The 22,500-nt window shown below is 43.2% G+C and overlaps 2 protein-coding genes across 4 annotated transcripts in view; both read right to left on the bottom strand.

The window, feature by feature from the left end:
- Window positions 1-1,696: 1,696 nt before the first annotated feature.
- On the bottom strand, window positions 1,697-15,175 carry LOC310797349 (uncharacterized protein; the record flags this gene model as incomplete). The annotated part of the gene is made up of 15 exons (XM_083659720.1): window positions 1,697-2,069; window positions 2,799-2,913; window positions 9,949-10,076; window positions 10,271-10,385; window positions 10,537-10,670; window positions 10,850-10,964; window positions 11,535-11,662; window positions 11,856-11,970; window positions 12,122-12,252; window positions 12,435-12,549; window positions 13,128-13,255; window positions 13,446-13,560; window positions 13,717-13,850; window positions 14,031-14,145; window positions 15,109-15,175. The coding sequence occupies 15 exons, from the start codon at window positions 15,173-15,175 to the stop codon at window positions 1,697-1,699; spliced, it is 2,028 nt and encodes a 675-aa protein (XP_083515846.1).
- A 1,466-nt stretch (window positions 15,176-16,641) lies between these two features.
- Window positions 16,642-22,500, bottom strand: part of LOC310797225 (eotaxin-like) — a 6,087-nt gene continuing 228 nt past the window's right edge. Inside the window, exons 1-3 of one of the 3 annotated variants that reach the window (XM_083659575.1) lie at window positions 18,127-18,207; window positions 17,830-17,944; window positions 16,642-17,627 (exon numbers count right to left, since the gene is read on the bottom strand). In XM_083659575.1, coding sequence (XP_083515701.1) covers window positions 17,354-17,627; window positions 17,830-17,944; window positions 18,127-18,193 — 456 coding nt within the window. In that variant the 5' untranslated portion in view covers window positions 18,194-18,207 and the 3' untranslated portion in view covers window positions 16,642-17,353. Of the gene's footprint in view, window positions 17,628-17,829; window positions 17,945-18,126; window positions 18,208-20,898; window positions 21,875-22,350; window positions 22,466-22,500 lie in introns of those variants that run through there. The other 2 variants (XM_083659576.1, XM_083659577.1) reach the window with 2 other exon arrangements.

Genomic DNA, 22,500 nt, shown 5'->3' with positions numbered 1-22,500 from the left:
GGATTTGAGCACTTTTCCCACCACTGATCTTAACTCCAGTGATGGCATTTTTAAAAGGTTTATTGTTAGATGATAAATCAGACATCCTCAACCAACTTAAAGTTGGGACAGCTGCATGATGCTGCAGAGGTGTTACAGTATGTACTTGCAGACTCTAGTCTACAGCAATCTCAATTGATACCATTTAGCTCAAAATAATCCCAACAGGATCCTCCCTATGTTCCCAACTATGTTTTGATGACACTGGCACTAACCAAACACTCCTGACCTCAAATTAATTTTGCTCTGCACATAAACAAAAAGACACCAACTAACATTCACATAGTCGATTTTTTTATTTTATTTGTGTGTGTGTGTGTGTGTGTGTGTGTGTGTGTGTGTGTGTGTGTGTGTGTGTGTGTGTGTGTGTGTGTGTGTGTGTCTTTTGTTTTGTTTTTCTCTGAAAAACAATCTCTGATTGTGGTTCCTCGGATTCCTCAGACATTTTTCCTCTGCCCCTCCCTCCCTCCCTTATTCTTTCTCCCCTGCCTCTGCCTCTTCCTTCCGGTGACCTGCATACAGGTCACCAAGATAGTATGCAGCAGCACATCTAACAGCACTTGTTTTGTGTGTGTGTGTGTGTGTGTGTGTGTGTGTGTGTGTGTGTGTGTGTGTGTGTGTGTGTGTGTGTGTGTGTGTGTGTGTGTGTGTGTGTGTGTGTGTGTGTGTGCATGTGTGTATAATTATAATTATAATTTAGTATAATTGTATTTGTCTTTATCCAGTTATATATAATACTTAGCTCGCTAAACAGAACCTGGTTGAGCTCTGCACACGTGGGGGCCGCATAATAGAGAGTTGAATAATCTGCATACATAGTCAAATTAGCGTTATTAATTACATATGGTATATCATTTGTGAAAATTGAAAACAAGAGAGGACCAAGGCAGCTCCCTTGTTTGTGGGACCCCGCATTCCAGAACTCTACTGCTCGATAGAGCTCTGTTAAAGTATACTCTTTGTGTCCTGGCAAACAGGTAGCTCTTAAACCACATAATCACAGGGTTTAAAACCATAATTAACAAGTTTGGAAAAAAAAAATGTTTTGTCGTCGATCACGTCAAAAGCGGAAAAATCAAGTAGTACAGTACCAACAAGCTTAGAGCAGAAAACAAAAAATTACGACAGTTACTAAATTCACTTTTTTTAACTGTGTATTTATTCATTCTTCCATAAAATAGACGACATTTCAGTGATACACTTTGAACATATTAGACCCCATTTACACCTGGCTTTAAAATGTGATCTGTATCTGGATAAGTTGTCTTGATAAGGAAAAGCGCATGTTAATGCAAGGTGTAAATGTGTCGTGATCAGAATGTGATCAGATCTGCCTGACCACATCTGGAGGTCTGGCTCACATTGTGTTCGGATCTTACACCCCATTTACACCTGGTTGTTAAATGCGACCTGTATCCAGATAACTTATGCGGATACAGGTGTAAATGGGTTGGTCTGGGAGCCGAGACTACTGTACAAAATGTTAGACTCAGTTCTCAGTCTCTGTTGGCAGCACTCTCTCTCCAATTGTCTCAGAGCCAAGACTAACAAATTGTAGGTTCTCTGTACTGACATGCACACATTATGAGAATAGGGTATGTTTACTGCATGTCAAAATATATACATACTAGGCTATATTGAATAGTCGAAGCAAAACTCAGTCTTTTTTTATTGTTGTTGTTTCAGGTCTGTTGGCTTCTGAAGTGGCGAAGCAGGACAAGTCTATTTGGCAGGAGTTTGATCTCTCTATCTCTGATTGTGGTTCCTCGGATTCCTCAGACATTTTTCCTCTGCCCCTCCCTCCCTTATTCTTTCTCCCCTGCCTCTGCCTCTTCCTTCCATTCTTCCGTCTCTCTGTCTTTGGTCTGGTGCTTTCTGCTGGTCCCTTGTTGGCAGCAGTGCTTGACTCTCCCTCTTCGTCCTGCACCTGCTTCAGCATGGCCGCCTCCTCATCCACCTTTCTCATCGCCTTGATGGGCCAGTTACGGCTAGGGTCGGAGCAGATCCTCTTTCCAGACCTTGTTTTAAACCTGCAATTGAATTCGTAGATGTCAGTTGAGCGCACCAATACCACACCTTAAAGTTGTCTCACAGTCCATGAAGTTGTGATAAATAAATCTGTAGTTAAATAATATGATCTATTGGGAGTACATGTGGACAAGTCAAGCGGAAGTCAAGACATGGCTGAACCAAAGACGATGGGATTTCAAAGCAAGATGAACCAACTTCAACTCACTTCCTGTCATTTTGGCACGCGGGTTTTGCCCATGGCTTTCCTCGGACATAAAGATTAGGAGAAAATGTAACTTGTTCGAGACCTGTCGCTATCTCAGCAACACACTCTCGTGAGATTTGGCAACAGTAACTTATGTTAGCGGCCGGGGAGCGATTAGCTAAAGCTACATGTGAAGTTCATCGATGTAGTAGCTAAATCTGTGGCTAGAAAAGATATTTCTTTAATGGAATAGATTAGTTTCAACTGTATTGAGCTAACAAGGGGCAGCTTTGTGTTTATGGGGTGTGCGGAGTTGGAGAACTCACGATCTGTATTTCCAGTTATCTTGCTAGGTCAGCACTAACCCCACTTAAAGCCTGCTTGAAGAAGAAAAGAAGTGGGGGCGGGGGGGGGAGTAACGAGACTTGGGCAGAGGTGACCATGAGACTTGCTGCTACCAGTTGTTAGAATTTGCGGAGCCTGCGGTGACACATCTTTATAATATCTATGGCTGAACTCTATGTGAATGGGGTTGGACACTTACACCACAGCTGTGATGGGACAGAGTCCTTCAGACTGAATGATGTAGTTCAGTATGTTGCCCACACGGACTTTGAGGTTGGACCACTGGAGGCAGCAGGCCAACGCTGGTCCATGGACTGGACAAGACGGACACAGAGCGAGATAGAGATTACCATCACATTCATCCATCACACGTCTCTCCAAAAAGACGTTGCATGCAGACGTGCAGTATACTTAGAAAGACATCAAACCACACATGTATGCAACAGTTCTTCTACAGTAGAACCCTGTACCATTTAGGCCTCTCGTCTTCGTCTCTCTCAGCATGGCCGTCTTCTCCTCATCCACCTTTCTCTTCGCAGCGATGGTCCATTTACCGTTGGGGTCGGAGCAGATCCTCTTTCCAGACTTTGTTTCAAACCTGCAATTGAATTCGTAGATGTCAGCGAGCTGTTGATGCACCCAATACCAAAACTGAAAGTTGTGTCACAGTCCATGAAGTTGTGATAAATACATTTGCAAATTAAATAATGTGATCTATTGGGAAGTACATGTGGACGAGTCAAGTGGAAGTCCAGACACGGCTGAACTCTATGTGAATGGGGCTGGGCACTTACACCACGGCTGTGATGGGACAAACTCCTTCAGACTGAATGGTGTAGTCCAGTATGTTGTCCACACGGACTTTGGTGTTGGACCACTGGAGGCAGCAGGAGACCGCTGGTCCATGGACTGGACAAGACAGACACAGAGCGAGATAGAGATTACCATCGTATTCATCCATCACACGTCTCCCCAAAAAGTAGTTACATGCACACGTGTAGTATACTTAGAAAGACATCAAACCACATTGTACAAAAGTGACTCTCTGGACATCAAATGCCACAACCCACCACTTCCTCACTTCCTACTGTACCATTCCCTCACCCAAGCACACCTGCCCCTAATCATGGACTAATTACAGGCACACCTGGACAGGTAATCCCACCCAGTTTGATTAATCCCACCCAAAAACATTACCTTAGAATTTTATTTTGTGGGAAATTGTGTAAAGTTGAAACAAACAGAAAGCATTTTTTTTATATAATCAAGACAGACTGGCTTATAAAGGGTTACAATTCTGAAAATTTCACCAGTGTATTGTTACCATAATAAGTGACCAAAATGGTCACTTAATAAGTCAACCTGGGATAGGCGATTATTCCCTGGACTGTAGATGGCTGATTTTGGTTGTTTCTCTTTCAGACAGAAGCGTCATGCCCATTGTAACTGAGGGGGCAATTGCCCCTCAGATTTTTGAGAGATGTTTTTTTCTCTCATAATATAATTTCATTACTATGGATTTTATAAATGATAATTTATATAAAGAGTCAAACATACAGTATAGGCTATGTCTAATTATGTCATAGATCAAACCTAACCAAAAAACACACACCCCTCCTCCTGCTGATAATGGTTTCTCCCAAAAGACGTGTCGGGTGCTACATAGCAAAGCCACCCAGCCAGCCACCCACACGTCACAGCACAGAGCTGACAGCAGTGTTTTTCTGCTTAACTGGTCAGTATAGTGCATCAATCCCATTTTCAAACATGTGAAAATGAAATGCTCTTACTTAGGCAAAGTTTGCATCGCAAGTTAGTTGGCTACTTGTACCAGGCAGCTAAGGTTAGCATCCCTCATGTTGTTTACACATCATGCCAGCTTGTGGTAGCATAGCATCCATTTGGTGGTAAATGAGAGCTGTGCGAGTGTTATGCATTGTGTTATGGCAGTGAGCTGATAAGACTATCAGCTCACTGCGATAGAGTGGTGGTAAAAGAACAACAACTGAGTGATAGTTGTTGTTTTTTTACCACCACTCTATCACTCCAGCCAGGTCAAAATGCAAAGAAAAATATCATCATTCTTAAAAAAAAAGAATAGAAAGTCCTCCCAGCCCTGTCTTCAGTGAAGAGGACATAGAGGTTGATGCAAGGGGCAAGTTTAGTGATAGACTATTTTTCCTTCATGGTAGCCTAATGCATGCAGATTTAATTTTAAGATTTGTGTGGTCTCCCTTTTTTGTCAAGTCCATTGAGCCTGGACAGTGACAATGTACTTAGTCTGGTGATTATGGATCTTTCCAGGAGGCTGAGCAGTTTGGAAAATAGCCGGTTACACCTGCTCAGTCTGTTAATTTAAAATGAGATATTTCTCAACCCCCCACGTTTTTTGGGGGGGGGGGGTTGGAAGCCAGATTTGTGTTCGCCCCCTCAGATTGTTTGCTTGCATGACGCCCCTGCTTTCAGATGCATTATTTGAGTAAGTTGCAGTTTTGTTATAGTTATTGTTTCGCTTGTGCATTGATTTAATGAGTGTTTTGATTTGACTTAGATGCATTATATCCCCTTATAGTTAAAGCTGTTGTTTAGCTAAACCCTTTGTCCTGATTTGTTTCTGTTCTACACACAAATCATTAGACCGCATGTTACATCTGTCAAACGTCTACCTACAAATGTGAAAGAATAAACACACATGAACCTGTTCCTCTGTTTTACGACTCTGACTGGTGTCCCACATCCTGAGGCTTAACCCACAGTTATTTTTGTACACATGTAGGCAACAGTCTTCTAATCCTGTAGCTGATATATTAAATACTCACCTGTATGGACAGCGCTGATCCGTGTGGCGAGGCAGGTCAGAGTGGTTAAGAGCAGGCTGGTCATCTTGACAGACAGTGACACTTTCAGTTTCTGTCTCATCAGTCGTCTTTGCTCTTACAAAACAGAAGCCCTTCCTCTTTTCCGCCTGTCGAAACTATGAGCAGAGATGGAAAGATTAGGCTACTGACAAATCAAGTACAAGTGCTGTTTCTTTAGTCAAAATTAACTCAAGTAGGCTACAAGTAAAATTACTAGTCCAGGAAATGACTGCGAGTAAAAAGAAAAAGAACAGTTTTTTAAAGTACATTTGCGTTACTTTGAAAAGGTATTATATTTTAATTATTTACCCTAATTACATGTCACACATCCAGCACATGTTACCAGTGTTACCTAAGCTGTGCCTGTCTTTGCTCAGTTTGGCGATTCCCTCCTTTGCCAGAGCTAGAGCTGCTAGAAGCAGCAACATCGCAATCTGATCATTTTTTATTAATCTATCTACCTACAATTGTATCTATAAATCCTTGGATTAATTCCACCGTACTAAAGTCTGCACTGATCTTGGCAAACATGCTTTCATGTATTCTGCATCTAGAGGCTGGAACTCACTTCAGGGCCAGCTAACATGAAGGAATTTGTTCTAGGCAGGGAGCCAAGCTCATCCCTTGGGGCGTTTTCTGCTAACGTTCTGATGTTATCCTACCTTGGGCCATCTCAGGTGCCAGTTCAACTTGGGCCGTTTGGTCTCAGGGGCCCAACCCCTTTTTGGGACAAAAATCATGTAAATGCAAATAATAAGGTACTGCAATGGCATAAATAGTCATGCATGCATGGCATTTAAGTATGCTGGAACATAGGGGGGAGTAGCAAAATAGGATTCTGGGGCTTGCTGCAAATTTTTAAATTTCACCTATACAAAACCCACAAAAATACAAAAAATGCTGTCAGTTTTACAAATTCTCCTCAAAAATGATTATTTTCCAGCACTTTATGGTGAATATCACTTCCTCACTTGTATTTAGTAAACTGCCCAACTGCATAAGCTTCAATTTGAGCCCAAGATGAACGTCCTAGCTCAAACATTACACTTCCTGGGGCCGAAATTATGCACTATACCTCAAATCAGAGAAAAGATCATTTCTTTTTCCATTTTTATCTACCTACCTACAATTGTATCTATAAATCCATCCTTGGATTAATTCCACCATGCTAGTCTGCACTGATCTTGGCAAACATGCTTTCATGCATTCTACATCGTACAGCCTGGAACTCACTTCAGGGCAATCTCAACATGAAGAACTTGTTCTGGGCCGTGAGCCAACCTTGTTCTAGGCCCGGAGCCAACCTTGTTCTAGCCTCCCAGGTAGCCCTGCTACCATTTTTATCACTATGGTTTCCTGTTATCTATACTTTGGGCCATCTCAGGTGCATAGTGACCATGTTCAACTCTGGGCCATTTGGTCTCAGGGGCCCCAAAAAAAAAACATTTTTGCGACAAAAATCATGTAAATGCAAATAAGGTACTGCAATAGCATAAATAATCATGCATGCATGTAATTTTGCAGGAAGTATGCTGGAATGTAGGGGGAAGTAGCAAAATAACATTCTGGGGCTTGCTGCAATTCAAAATTTCGCCCACAAAACCCACAAAAATGCTGTCAATTTTACAAATTCTCAAAAAAGATTATTTTGCAGCACTTTATGGTGAATATCACTTCCTTACTTGTATTTAGAAAACTGCCAAACTTCATAAGCTTCAATTTGAGCCCAAGATGAACATCCTACCTCAAGAATTACACTTCCTTTGGCTGAAATTCTGCACTATATCTAAAAAAGAAAAAGAAAAAAAAAAAATTTTCAGTCACTGGCCGTCCAGGTGATATGAAAATGATGTTCACTTTTTCATAAAAACACGAAACATGCTGTACTTGTACAATTTGGGACTCTGAACATTTTCAGAAAGGGAGCCATGTGGCCAATGCCTTGTGATGGCCATGGCAGCCATTTTACTTTCCGCCATAACCAAATTATGCATTTTGCACCATATCTCCTGAACCACACAGGATAACACAGAAAAGGTGATGTCTACACCTATGTTTTGATGGTCAATGATTACAATGAAACTATAACATAAACTATACGGGTAAATAGTTAATGGTGAATTCAATGACATTGTGGGAAGTAAATCACAGTATCTGAGAATAGTCTATTTGCCAGATAGAGCCCTATTGTGAACATGGACATCAGTCCCAATGTTTGTTAGAAATGTACAGTATGGGTCCCCAGCATTTAGAAACTGTTAGATGTAAACTTGCATGTAGGAGTGTTTTTTTTGGCACAAGAGGGTACTAAAATCACTGAGTTCTAAGGTGCACAGTTTTTCTGATAGCCTTGCACCTATGTGATGTGTGTATCATTTCTCTCCTTCAATGCTCAGGAATAAATAAATACAAACTGGATCAATTGTATCAATTGATCAATTTATAATTTTGTATCAATTTATATATTATGCTACTCTATGTTCCAAATGTACACAAAAACACAAATTGCAAAAAAAAGACAAAGTTACGAAATTAACCTTTTTTAACCATTTATTAATTTTTCCATAAAATAGACGACAGTGATACTTTGAACATAATTCTTCAACCCAACCTCTCCAAATGCCCCCCCCCCCCTCCTCCACTTCCCATTGGTGCAAAGCTATAGGTTGAGAAAGTTGTAACCAAACAATAATAATACATAAACAGACATGGCTACAATAATATGTGCTACAGTAAGTAAGCTCCAAAAGGTACCTTAGCAGGATCATATATAAGAGACCAACAGTTGCATACATAAAAGTGAGTTGAGTCATCATCTGACTCAGTGCTCATCAGACCCCTTTTACACCTGGCTTTAAAATGCGATCTGTATCTGCATAAGTTGTCTTGATAAGGAAATGTGCATGTTAATGCAAGGTGTAAATGCGTCTTGATCGTGATCAGATCTGCCTGACCACATCTGGAGGTCTGGCTCACATTGTGTTCGGATCTTACACCCCATTTACACCTGGATGTTAAATGCGACCTGTATCCAGATAACTTATGCGGATACAGGTGTATATGGGTTGGTCTGGGAGCCGAGACTACTGTACAAAATGTTAGACTCAGTTCTCACTCTCTGTTGGCAGCACTCTCTCTCCAATTGTCTCAGAGTCAAGACTAACAAATTGTAGGCTCTCTGTACTGACATGCACACATTATGAGAATAGGGAATGTTTACTGCATGTCAAAATATATACATACTAGGCTATATTGAATAGTCAAAGCAAAACTCGTCGTTTTCTGTTGTTTTTGTTTCAGGTATGTTGGCTAGGAAGTCTAGGAGTCTAGGAGTTTGATCTCTGATCTCTGATTGTGGTTCCTCGGATTCCTCAGATTTTTCCTCTGCCCCTCCCTCCCTCCCTTATTCTTTATCCCTTGCCTCTGCCTCTTCCTTCCATTCTTCTGTCTCTGTCTCTGGTGCTCTGGTGCTTTCTGCTGGTCCCTTGTTGGCAGTGCTTGACTTCGTCCTGCACTTGCTACAGCATAGCCGCCTTCTCCTCATCCACCTTTCTCATCGCCTTGATGGTCCAGGTATCGTTGGGGTCGGAGCAGATCCTCTTTCCAGACTTTGTTTGAAACCTGCAATTGAATTCGTAGATGTCAGTGAGCTGTTGATGCACCAATACCAAAACTGAAAGTTGGGTCACAGTCCATGAAGTTGTGATAAATAAATCTGTGATCTATTGGAAGTACATGTGGACGAGTCAAGTGGAAGTCCAGACATGGCTGAACTCTATGTGAATGGGGTTGGGCACTTACACCACGGCTGTGATGGGACAAACTCCTTCAGACTGAATTGTGTAGCTCAGTATGTTGCCCACACGGACTTTGGTGTTGGACCACTGGAGGCAGCAGGGGACCGCTGGACCATGGACTGGACAAGACAGACACAGAGCGAGATAGAGATAACCATCGTATTCATCCATCACATGTCTCCCCAAAAAGTAGCCCGCGACGTCAGTCAAGTTCAAGTATGACATCCGTTATGACGTCAGTTCATCCTAGTACACATAGCGAGGGTTCTACGTCACCTCCCTCTCTGGTGGATCATAGCAGCAGCTAGCATCACGGCAGGCCATCTCCTCTGAAGCGTCGTTTCGCACCACCCACCTCCCCAGTCCACCACCAATGAGTCTTGACTCCTGAAGAATCCCCCACCGGGGGGTGGGGTGGGGGGGGGTATTCTCTATCCTAGCCTATTCAGCTGCCCTCCTCTCACCTCAAGAGGAGCGCCACCTTACAATGGAGTCATACGCCAAAGTAGTTGCCATGCTTGCCATTTGCTAAATAAAGCCACTGGTTAAATCTTACCAACCGGTCTCTCATGATTAAAAAAGGGGTTTCATCCAAAGACTAAGACTAAATCTAAAATAGCTGCCAACACTGTAACCCACAGTTAGTTTTGTACACACATGTATGCAACAGTTCTTCTACAGTAGAATCCTGTACCATTAAGGCCTCTCGTCTTCGTCTCTCTCAGCATGGCCGTCTTCTCCTCATCCACCTTTCTCTTCGCAGCGATGGTCCATTTACCGTTGGGGTCGGAGCAGATCCTCTTTCCAGACTTTGTTTCAAACCTGCAATTGAATTCGTAGATGTCAGTGAGCTGTTGATGCACCCAATACCAAAACTGAAAGTTGTGTCACAGTCCATGAAGTTGTGATAAAAGTGTAGTTAAATAATGTGATCTATTGGGAAGTACATGTGGACAAGTCAAGTGGAAGTCCAGACATGGCTGAACTCTTGTGTGTGAATGGGGTTGGGCACTTACACCACGGCTGTGATGGGACAAACTCCTTCAGACTGAATGGTGTAGTCCAGTATGTTGCCCACACGGACTCTGGTGTTGGACCACTGGCGGCAGCAGGAGACCGCTGGTGCATGGACTGCACAAGACAGACACAGAGCGAGATAGAGATTACCATGGTATTCATCCATCACACGTCTCCCCAAAAAGTAGTCACCTGCACACGTGCAGTATACTTAGAAAGACATCAAACCACACATGTATGCAACAGTTCTTCTAGAATCCTGTACCATTTAGGCTTCTCGTTCTCGTCTGTGGTATCTCTCTCAGCACGGCCATCTCCTCATCCACCTTTCTCATCGCAGCGATGGGCCAGTTACTGCTAGGGTCGGAGCAGATCCTCTTTCCAGACTTTGTTTTAAACCTGCAATTGAATTCGTAGATGTCAGTGAGCTGTTGATGCACCAACACCAAACCTGAAAGTTGTGTCACAGTCCATGAAGTTGTGATAAATAAATCTGTGATCTATTGGAAGTACATGTGGACAAGTCAGTGGAAGTCCAGACATGGCTGAACTCTATGTGAATGGGGTTGGGCACTTACACCACGGCTGTGATGGGACAAACTCCTTCAGACTGAATTGTGTAGCTCAGTATGTTGCCCACACGGACTTTGGTGTTGGACCACTGGAGGCAGCAGGGGACCGCTGGACCATGGGCTGGACAAGACAGACACAGAGCGAGATAGAGATTACCATCATATTCATCCATCACACGTCTCCCCAAAAAGTAGCCCGTGACGTCAGTCAAGTTCAAGTATGACATCCGTTATCACGTCAGTTCATCCTAGTACACATAGCGAGGGTTCTACGTCACCTCCCTCTCTGGTGGATCATAGCAGCAGCTGGCATCACGGCAGGCCATCTCCTCTGAAGCGTCGTTTCGCCCCACCCACCTCCCCAGTCCACCACCAATGAGTCTTGACTCCTGAAGAATCCCCCACCGGGGGGTGGGCTGGGGCGGTGGGGATTCTCTATCCTAGCCTATTCAGCTGCCCTCCTCTCACCTCAAGAGGAGCTCCACCTTACAGTCATACGCCAAAGTAGTTGCCATGCATGCCATTTGCTAAATAAAGCCACTGGTTAAATCTTACCAACCGGTCTCTCATGATTAAAAAAGGGGTTTCATCCAAAGACTAAGACTAAATCTAAAATAGCTGCCAACACTGTAACCCACAGTTAGTTTTGTACACACATATGCAACAGTTCTTCTACAGTAGAATCCTGTACCATTAAGGCCTCTCGTCTTCGTCTCTCTCAGCATGGCCGTCTTCTCCTCATCCACCTTTCTCTTCGCAGCGATGGTCCATTTACCGTTGGGGTCAGAGCAGATCCTCTTTCCAGACTTTGTTTCAAACCTGTAATTGAATTCGTAGATTGTCAGTGAGCTGTTGATGCACCCAATACCAAAACTGAAAGTTGTGTCACAGTCCATGAAGTTGTGATAAAAGTGTAGTTAAATAATGTGATCTATTGGGAAGTACATGTGGACAAGTCAAGTGGAAGTCCAGACATGGCTGAACTCTTATGTGAATGGGGTTGGGCACTTACACCACGGCTGTGATGGGACAAACTCCTTCAGACTGAATGGTGTAGTCCAGTATGTTGCCCACACGGACTCTGGTGTTGGACCACTGGCGGCAGCAGGAGAACGCTGGTGCATGGACTGCACAAGACAGACACAGAGCGAGATAGAGATTACCATCGTATTCATCCATCACACGTCTCCCCAAAAAGTAGTCCCCTGCACACGTGCAGTATACTTAGAAAGACATCAAACCACACATGTATGCAACAGTTCTTCCAGAATCCTGTACCATTTAGGCTTCTCGTCTGTGGTCTCTCTCTCAGCATGGCCGCCTTCTCCTCATCCACCTTTCTCATCGCAGCGATGGGCCAGTTACTGCTAGGGTCGGAGCAGATCCTCTTTCCAGACTTTGTTTTAAACCTGCAATTGAATTCGTAGATGTCAGTGAGCTGTTGATGCACCAACACCAAACCTGAAAGTTGTGTCACAGTCCATGAAGTTGTGATAAATAAATCTGTGATCTATTGGGAAGTACATGTGGACGAGTCAAGTGGAAGTCCAGACATGGCTGAACTCTTATGTGAATGGGGTTGGGCACTTACACCACGGCTGTGATGGGACAACCTCCTTCAGACTGAATTGTGTAGCTCAGTATGTTGCCCACACGGACTTTGGTGTTGGACCACTGGAGGCAGCAGGGGACCGCTGGACCATGGACTGGACAAGACAGACACAGAGCGAGATAGAGATAACCATCGTATTCATCCATCACACGTCTCCCCAAAAAGTAGCCCGTGACGTCAGTCAAGTTCAAGTATGACATCCGTTATGACGTCAGTTCATCCTAGTACACATAGCGAGGGTTCTACGTCACCTCCCTCTCTGGTGGATCATAGCAGCAGCTGGCATCATGGCAGGCCATCTCCTCTGAAGCGTCGTTTCGCCCCACCCACCTCCCCAGTCCACCACCAACGAGTCTTGACTCCTGAAGAATCCCCCATCGGGGGGTGGGCTGGGGGGGGGGGGGGATTCTCTATCCTAGCCTATTCAGCTGCCCTCCTCTCACCTCAAGAGGAGCGCCACCTTACAATGGAGTCATACGCCAAAGTAGTTGCCATGCATGCCATTTGCTAAATAAAGCCACTGGTTAAATCTTACCAACCGGTCTCTCATGAGAAAAAAAGGGTTTCATCCAAAGACTAAGACTAAATCTAAAATAGCTGCCAACGCTGTAACCCACAGTTAGTTTTGTACACACATGTATGCAACAGTTCTTCTACAGTAGAATCCTGTACCATTAAGGCCTCTCGTCTTCGTCTCTCTCAGCAGGGCCGTCTTCTCCTCATCCACCTTTCTCTTCGCAGCGATGGTCCATTTACCGTTGGGGTCGGAGCAGATCCTCTTTCCAGACTTTGTTTCAAACCTGCAATTGAATTCGTAGATGTCAGTGAGCTGTTGATGCACCCAATACCAAAACTGAAAGTTGTGTCACAGTCCATGAAGTTGTGATAAAAGTGTAGTTAAATAATGTGATCTATTGGAAGTACATGTGGACAAGTCAAGTGGAAGTCCAGACATGGCTGAACTCTATGTGAATGGGGTTGGGCACTTACACCACGGCTGTGATGGGACAAACTCCTTCAGACTGAATGGTGTAGTCCAGTATGTTGCCCACACGGACTCTGGTGTTGGACCACTGGCGGCAGCAGGAGACCGCTGGTGCATGGACTGCACAAGACAGACACAGAGCGAGATAGAGATTACCATCGTATTCATCCATCACACGTCTCCCCAAAAAGTAGTCCCCTGCACACATGCAGTATACTTAGAAAGACATCAAACCAAACCACACATGTATGCAACAGTTCTTCTAGAATCCTGTACCATTTAGGCTTCTCGTTCTCGTCTGTGGTCTCTCTCTCAGCATGGCCATCTCCTCATCCACCTTTCTCATCGCAGCGATGGGCCAGTTACTGCTAGGGTCGGAGCAGATCCTCTTTCCAGACTTTGTTTCAAACCTGCAATTGAATTCGTAGATGTCAGTGAGCTGTTGATGCACCAACACCAAACCTGAAAGTTGTGTCACAGTCCATGAAGTTGTGATAAATAAATCTGTGATCTATTGGAAGTACATGTGGACGAGTCAAGTGGAAGTCCAGACATGGCTGAACTCTATGTGAATGGGGTTGGACACTTACACCACGGCTGTGATGGGACAACCTCCTTCAGACTGAATGGTGTAGTTCAGTATGTTGTCCACACGGACTTTGAGGTTGGACCACTGGCGGCAGCAGGAGACCGCTGGTCCATGGACTGGACAAGACGGACAGAGCGAGATAGAGATTAGCGAGATAGAGATAACTACAAAAAGTAGTTACATGCACACGTGCAGTATACTTAGAAAGACATCAAATCACATTGTACAAAAGCAGTGTTGGGCAGTAACTTAGTTACTGTAATTTTATTTTCCCCAGTAACTGGTAATGTAGGGGATTACATTTTTCAAAAAGTAAATATATTAGTTACTAATCCACATAACTTCAAGTTACTGCATTACCTTCTCAGTGCTGGCACAGTGCCAACAAAACTGGAGATAAGATAGGTCTGGCTATAATATGAGACTACTGTCTTGTCAGAACATGATTATATGTTGTCCTAGGTAGGCAAATAAAACGTATGCAGTTTGACTGTACAAAAGTGACTCTCTGGACTTCAAACCCACCACTTCCTCACTTCCTACCATTGGCTCACCCAAGCACACCTGCCCCTAATCATTACAGCCACACCTGGGCAGGTAAAGAGGCTTTGATTAGCCTCCACTCTGTGTTGGCTGGACTACAGCGGAGACGGCTGCTTTTGGGGGCTTCTCTTTCAGATGCATTATTTGAGTAAGTTGCAGTTTTGTTATAGTTGATTCCATTGTGCATTGATTTAAATGAGTGTTCTGATTTGATTTGACTTAGATTTATTAGACTACCCTTTGTTTAGTTAAAGATGTTTATCTAAACCCTTTGTGCTTATTTGTTTCTGTTCTACACACAAATCATCTGTTACATCCGACAAACATCTACCTGGCAAAGAATAAACACGATGGAACCTGTTCCTCTGCTTTATCACTCCGACTGGCATCCCACTTGCTGAGGCTTAAAGAGTAACCCACAGTTAGTTTTGTCCATGCAACAGTTAGTTTTGTCCATGCAACAGTTAGTTTTGTACATGCAACAGTTAGTTTTGTACATGCAACAGTTCTTCTAGAATCCTGCTATAAATACTCACCTGTATGGACAGAGCTGATCCGTGTGGTGAGGCAGGTGAGAGCGGTTAAGAGCAGGCTGGTCGTCATCTTGACAGACAGTGACACTTTCAGTTTCTGTCTCTCATGAGTCGTCTTTGCTCTGATGAAACACACACCCCTTCCTCCTCTCCCCCTGTCGAGGGAAACTATGAGCAGAGGTTGAAAGAGTGCTGACAAATTCTACTCAAGTACTGTTACTTTAGTGAAAACTAACTCAAATAGGCTACAAGTAAAATTACTAGTCCAGGAAATTTACTCGAGTAAAAAAAAAAAAAAATCTTTTAAAAGTACTTGTAAAAGTATTTGCGTTCCTTTACCCTAATTACATTTCACACATCCAGCACATGCTACCAGTGTTACCGAAGCTGTGCCTGTCTGCTCAGTTTGCCGATTCTCTCCTTTGCCAGAGCTGCTAGCAGCAGCAACATCGCAATCGGATACATTTTTTTATCTATCTACCTACAATTGTATCTATAAATCCAACCTTGGATTAATTCCACCGTACTAAAGTCTGTACTGATCTTGGCAAACATGCTTTAATGTATTCTGCACCTAGAGGCTGGAACTCCCTTCAGGGCAACCTCAACGGCTGTAGGAACTTGTTCTAGGCCGGGAGCCAACCTCAAACATCCTGAGGGCTTCAGGATGTTTTCTGCTACCTTTCTCTTGTTCCTACCTTGGGCCATCTCAGGTGCCAGTTCAACTTGGGCCTGTTGGTCTCAGGGGCCCAAAAAAAAAAACTTTTTGGGACAAAAATCATGTAAATGCAAATAATAAGTTATATACTGCAATGGCATAAATAGTCATGCATGCATGGAATTTTGCAGGAAGTATGCTGGAACATAGGGGGAAGTAGCAAAATAGGATTCTGATGGCTTCTTGCTGCAAATTTAAAAATTTCACCCACAAAACCCACAAAAATACCAAAAATGCTGTCAGTTTTACAAATTCTCCTCAAAAATGATTCTTTTCCAGCTCTTTATGGTAAATATCACTTCCTCACTTGTATTTAGTAAACTGCCCATGAACTGCATAAGCTTCAATTTGAGCCCAAGATGAACCTCCTAGCTCAAACATTACACTTCCTGTGGCCAGAATTCTGCACTATACCTCAAATCAGAGAAAACTGAATTTCCAGTCACTGGCCGTCCAGGTGATGTGAACATGATCACTTTTTCATAAAAACATGAAACTTGCTGTACTTTGTAATTAAAACTATGTAATTTGGGGCTCTGAATATTTTCAGAAAGGCCGCCTAATTTCTCTCCAATGCCCATGAATAAATACATAAAAACTGGGAAAAGATTTATCAATTTATATATATATATATACACAAGTTGCAACATAAAAGTATGACAAATTTACAAAATGTACTTTTTTTTACTGTATTTATTCATATTTACATAAAATTGACAGACATTTCACTGATACACTTTGAACATATTCTTCAACCCAACCTCCAAACCCCCCCCAACCCCCCCCCCCCCCCCCCCCATCACTTCCCATTGGTGCAAAGCTGGGTTGAGAAAGTTGAAACCAAACAATAATAATACATAAATAAGACAGATATAATATGTGCTACAGTAAGTAAGCTACCAAAGGTACCTGAGCAGGATCACCTGCAAGAGACCGACAGTTACATACACAAAAGTCAGTTTGAGTCAGCATCTGACTCAGTTCTCATCAGACCTCTTTTACACCTGCTTTAAAATGCGATCTGTATCTGGATAAGTTGTCTTGATAAGGAAATGTGCATGTTAATAGCAAGCTGTAAATGCGTTGCGATCGTGATCAGATCTGCCTGACCACATCTGGAGGTCTGGCTCACATTGTGACACCCCATTTACACCTGGTTGTTAAATGCGACCTGTATCCAGATAACTTATGCGGATACAGGTGTTAATGGGTTGGTCTGGGAGCCGAGACTACTGTACAAAATGTTAGACTCAGTTCTCAGTCTCTGTTGGCAGCACTCTCTCTCCAATTGTCTCAGAGCCAAGACTAACAAATTGTAGGTTCTCTGTACTGACATGCACACATTATGAGAGTAGGGTATGTTTACTGCATGTCAAAATATATACATACTAGGCTATATTGAATAGTCAAAGCAAAACTCAGTCTGTTGTTGTTGTTGTTGTTGTTTCAGGTCTGTTGGCTCTTGAAGTGGTGAAGCAGGACAAGTCTATTTGGCAGGAGTTTGATATGTCTGAACGGTGTTGTGAATCCTCAGACATTTTTCCTCTGCCCCTTCCTCCCTCTCCTATTCTTTCTCCCCTGGCTCTTCCCTCCATTTCCGTCTCTCTTCTGTCTTCTGCCATTTCCGCTCGACTCTCCCTCGTCGTCCTGCACCTGCTTCAGCACGGCGGTGCTTGACAAGAAGCCTTCGTCCTGCACCTGCTTCAGCATGGCCGCCTTCTCCTCATCCACCTTTCTCACCGCCTTGATGGTCCATTTACCATTGGGGTCGGAGCAGATCCTCTTTCCAGACTTTGTATCAAACCTGCAATTGAATTCGTAGATGTCAGCGAGCTGTTGATGCACCCAATACCAAAACTGAAAGTTGTGTCACAGTCCATGAAGTTGTGCTAAATACATTTGCAAATTAAATAATGTGATCTATTGGGAAGTACTGTACATGTGGACAAGTCAAGTGGAAGTCCAGACATGGCTGAACTCTTATGTGAATGGGGTTGGGCACTTACACCACGGCTGTGATGTGACACGCGCCGGTAGACTGAATGGTGTAGTCCAGTATGTTGTCCACAGGGACTTTGGTGGTGGACCACTGGCGGCAGCAGGAGAACGCTGGTCCATTGACTGGACAAGACAGACACAGAGCGAGATAGAGATTACCATCGTATTCATCCATCACACGTCTCCCCAAAAAGTAGTCACATTCACATGTGCAGTATACAGAAAGACACATATTCAAACTGCATGTAGCCTACTGTAGGCAACAGTTCTTCTAGAATCCTGTAGATGATATATTAAATACTCACAGGTATGGACAGAGCTGATCCATGTGGCGAGGCAGATGAGAGTGGTTAAGGGCAGGCTGGTCGTCATCTTCACAGCAACACTTTCAGTTACTGTCTGGCTCATCAGTCGCCTCTTCTCTTATAAAACAGAAGCCCTCCCCTGTCGAGGAAACCACCGGTATGAGCAGCAGATCGGTGGAAAGATTAGGCTACTGAGAAATCAAGTAGCTACAAGTTACTTTAGTGAAAACTAACTCAAGTAGAAGTAAAATTACTAGTCCAGGAAATGACTCGACTGAAAGTAAAATTGTTTTATATTTTAATTGTCTCCCCTAATAATTAGATTTCACACATACAGCACATGTTACCAGTCTAAGCTGTGTTTGTCTGCCTTACCTTTCATACAGAGTTTGTTCAGATGCAGGCAGGGATGCTCAGTTTGGTGATACTTTGCCAGACGAGCTAGAGATGCTAGCAGCAGCAACATCACAATCGCATTCAAATGAAACAGATCTGGACTAATGTGACGATGAGGATCATTACAATTGTGTGGATCGTCCACAGATGTCTAATTCAATTGGCCAGTCTTGACCAGGATTTAATTTGACCACTACTGCCACCAGTAGTGGGCGCCCTAAATGCCAAAGTGATTCTGGACCCGTTAGCGAGCGGTCCCGATGCTACAGTACCATGCTGTTTTCATAGTGCAGTGTACAAAAAAAACAAAACAGAATTTACTAATTTAATCAGTGTAGGTGCATTTAAAAGTGCTTAAGTATATCTATTATTTAAATCACTCAAGTAAGAGTAAAGGTAGCATTATAAAAAATACTTTAAAAAGTACAAATCCGCACAAAAAACCTATTTAATTACTTGTACTTGAGTACTTGTACTTGAGTACTTTCCACCTCTGACGATACGTTTTATCTTAGACAGGAAGATGAGAAAAAGACCCTTCACCACATTTCTGCCCACATCGCAACACACGATAACAGTAGCAGCACACAGAAGTACAACTGCACATACGTACGTACACACACACACACACACACACACACACACACACACACACACACACACACACACACACACACACACACACACACACACACACACACTTTCAACACTCCACTCACTCTGAAAGCCACAATTCTTTTTCTAATTTGAGACAGAAATAGTATGCAGTTGAGTGGTGGAAATTAGGGTTGTCAAAAGTGTCAAAAGTATCAATAGTATCGATAAGTATCAACACTAAGAATTTTAAATGGATACAATGCTAATTTGCAACAAGCCTTGAAAGTATCGATATATAGATACTTTTTTTTACGGATAATTTGCAACAGTATCAATACCAGCAGTGCTTTCTCTTAATGATAAATCAAACATACTACTGATTTCCCCTCCCTATCATTGGTGGGTATCTGTTGCATCAACAAGCTCAAAGTGTTCTGATAGGCTGATGACTAGAGCAGGGCTAATCTGCTGCTCTGCTGTCTAAGCGAAAAGCTTTTAATGATTATTTTTTAATTATTAAATTTGATCTGGCCTAGATTATGCGTCTGTTGGTGTGTCTTCGTTTATTTTTGTATGCCTCTTGATGTGTTGCCACCATTTCCGATACACCACGGTATCGAAAGTGGTATCGATATTTTCCTGGGTATTGTATCGAAGTTAGAAATTCTAGTATCGTGACAACCCTAGTGGAAATGTGCAATGTGACACACAAGCAATGACTTGTGAGTAATACGTTAAAATGCATGCTACATAAAGCCCCCTCATAAAGCCCCCTCACACACACACAGACCATACATGCATCAGAGTCAACTGAAAATAGCTTTCCTGCTGTTGTCTCCCCCACACAGCCACAAGGTGCACAGCATTCTCACCTTGTGATACAACGAGAGTTCAACACAAAGTTCATTTAAACATCTGAAATAATGGGAAACAGGCTGGTCAGAGGTGCATTTTCATTCTCAGTTCTCCATGATAATATACCAGCCAATACCTTGCAGGCAGCAAACTAAGTGTTTTTACAGCTGGGCAAATAGGCTTGTAATATGTGACGGTCCCCTGTTTATTATTTATGTTTCACATTCCCACTGCACCTTCCCTTTGCTTTATGTAGTTTGTTTATATGCTTTGATTCTTATCTTGTCTTCTGTTTTGCTCTCAGGACTCTGGAAGGGCAGATTGGCTCATCAGCTAATTGGAGTGCACCTGGGCCTGCCCGGTGCTCACTCCAGCTTTAAAACTCTGCCCTCCTGGCTGAGGCTGTTAGATTTGATTTCATTCCTTTCTTCTCCCCACCCTGCACTCACCTCAACATTTTGGTTTATCCATGCAACACCCTTCACACATTACACTCATCCACACATGCCTTACACTACTGACTTTACTGATTCTCACATGTCATGGTTTATTTAGTTTGGTTTTGTTTGGGTTTAGTAAATAAATATTATGTTTTGAAGTTACACCGACGTTTTCCTTGTCTTTTGTTATGCCTCTTGGTTCCCCTAGGCCAGGGTCATAACAATAATAGGGGGTATGAATGAATGAATGAATGAATGACTATATATATATATATATATATATATATATATATATATATATATATATATATATATATATACACAAGTTGCAACATAAAAGTATGACAAATTTACAAAATGTACTTTTTTGAACTATTTATTCATATTTACATAAAATTGACAATTTCACTGATACACTTTGAACATATTCTTCAACCCAACCTCCAAACCCCCCCCCCCCCCCCCCATCACTTCCCATTGGTGCAAAGCTGGGTTGAGAAAGTTGTAACCAAACAATAATAATACATAAATAAGACAGATAATAATATGTGCTACAGTAAGTAAGCTACCAAAGGTACCTTAGCAGGATCACCTGTAAGAGACCGACAGTTACATACACAAAAGTCAGTTTGAGTCAGCATCTGACTCAGTTCTCATCAGACCCCTTTTACACCTGGCTTTAAAATGTGATCTGTATCTGGATAAGTTGTCTTGATAAGGAAAAGCGCATGTTAATGCAAGGTGTAAAAGCGTCATGATCGTGATCAGATCTGCCTGACCACATCTGGAGGTCTGGCTCACATTGTGACACCCCATTTACACCTGGTTGTTAAATGCGACCTGTATCCAGATAACTTATGCGGCTACAAGTGTGGGGTGGTCTGCGAGCCGAGACTACACTACAAAATGTTAGACTCAGTTCTCAGACTCTGTTGGCAGCACTCTCTCTCCAATTGTCTCAGAGCCAAGACTAACAAATTGTAGGTTCTCTGTACTGACATGCACACATTATGAGAATAGGGAATGTTTACTGCATGTCAAAATATATACATAGTAGGCTATATTGAATAGTCAAAGCAAAACTCAGTCTGTTGTTGTTGTTGTTTCAGGTCTGTTGGCTCTTGAAGTGGTGAAGCAGGACAAGTCTATTTGGCAGGAGTTTGATATGTCTGAACGGTCTTGTGAATCCTCAGACATTTTTCCTCTGCCCCTTCCTCCCTCTCCTATTCTTTCTCCCCTGCCTCTGCCTCTTCCCTCCATTTCCGTCTCTCTTCTGTTGTCTCCCTCTCTTTGGTCCGGTGCTTCCTGCCGGTCCATTGTTGTCAGCGCTCGACTCTCCCTTGTCGTCCTGCACCTGCTTCAGCATGGCCGCCTTCTCCTCATCCACCTTTCTCACCGCCTTGATGGTCCATTTACCGTTGGGGTCGGAGCAGATCCTCTTTCCAGACTTTGTATCAAACCTGCAATTGAATTTGTAGATGTCAGTGAGCTGTTGATGCACCCAATACCAAAACTGAAAGTTGTGTCACAGTCCATGAAGTTGTGATAAATACATTTGCAAATTATTTGGGGCGGCTTTAGCTCAGGAGGTAGAGCGGGTCGGCCAATGACGCAAGGGTTGGCGGCTCGATCCCCGCTCCCTCCCAGCTGCTGTCGTTGTGTCCTTGGGCAAGACACTTAACTCTCCTTGCCTCATATGATTGGTATGAATGTAGACATGAATGGTATGATTGGTATGATTGGTATGAATGTAGACATGAATGATGGTGGTTCGGAGGGGCCGTTGAGTGCCAATGTGTGGCTGCCACGCGCGCTATATAAATCCAATCATTATTATTATTATAAATAATGTGATCTATTGGGAAGTACATGTGGACAAGTCAAGTGGAAGTCCAGACATGGCTGAACTCTTATGTGAATGGAGTTGGGCACTTACACCACGGCTGTGATGGGACACCTTCCGTCAGACTGAATGGTGTAGTTCAGTATGTTGCCCACACGGACTTTGGTGGTGGACCACTGGAGGCAGCAGGAGACCACTGGTCCATGGACTGCACAAGACAGACACAGAGCGAGATCGAGATTA

Source organism: Poromitra crassiceps (genome assembly GCF_964638095.1).
Source record: "Poromitra crassiceps genome assembly, chromosome: 23".
Classification (NCBI taxonomy): domain Eukaryota; kingdom Metazoa; phylum Chordata; class Actinopteri; order Beryciformes; family Melamphaidae; genus Poromitra; species Poromitra crassiceps.
The sequence above is the reverse complement of the archived record's forward strand: the minus strand, read 5'-3'. Positions and strand labels throughout refer to the sequence as shown.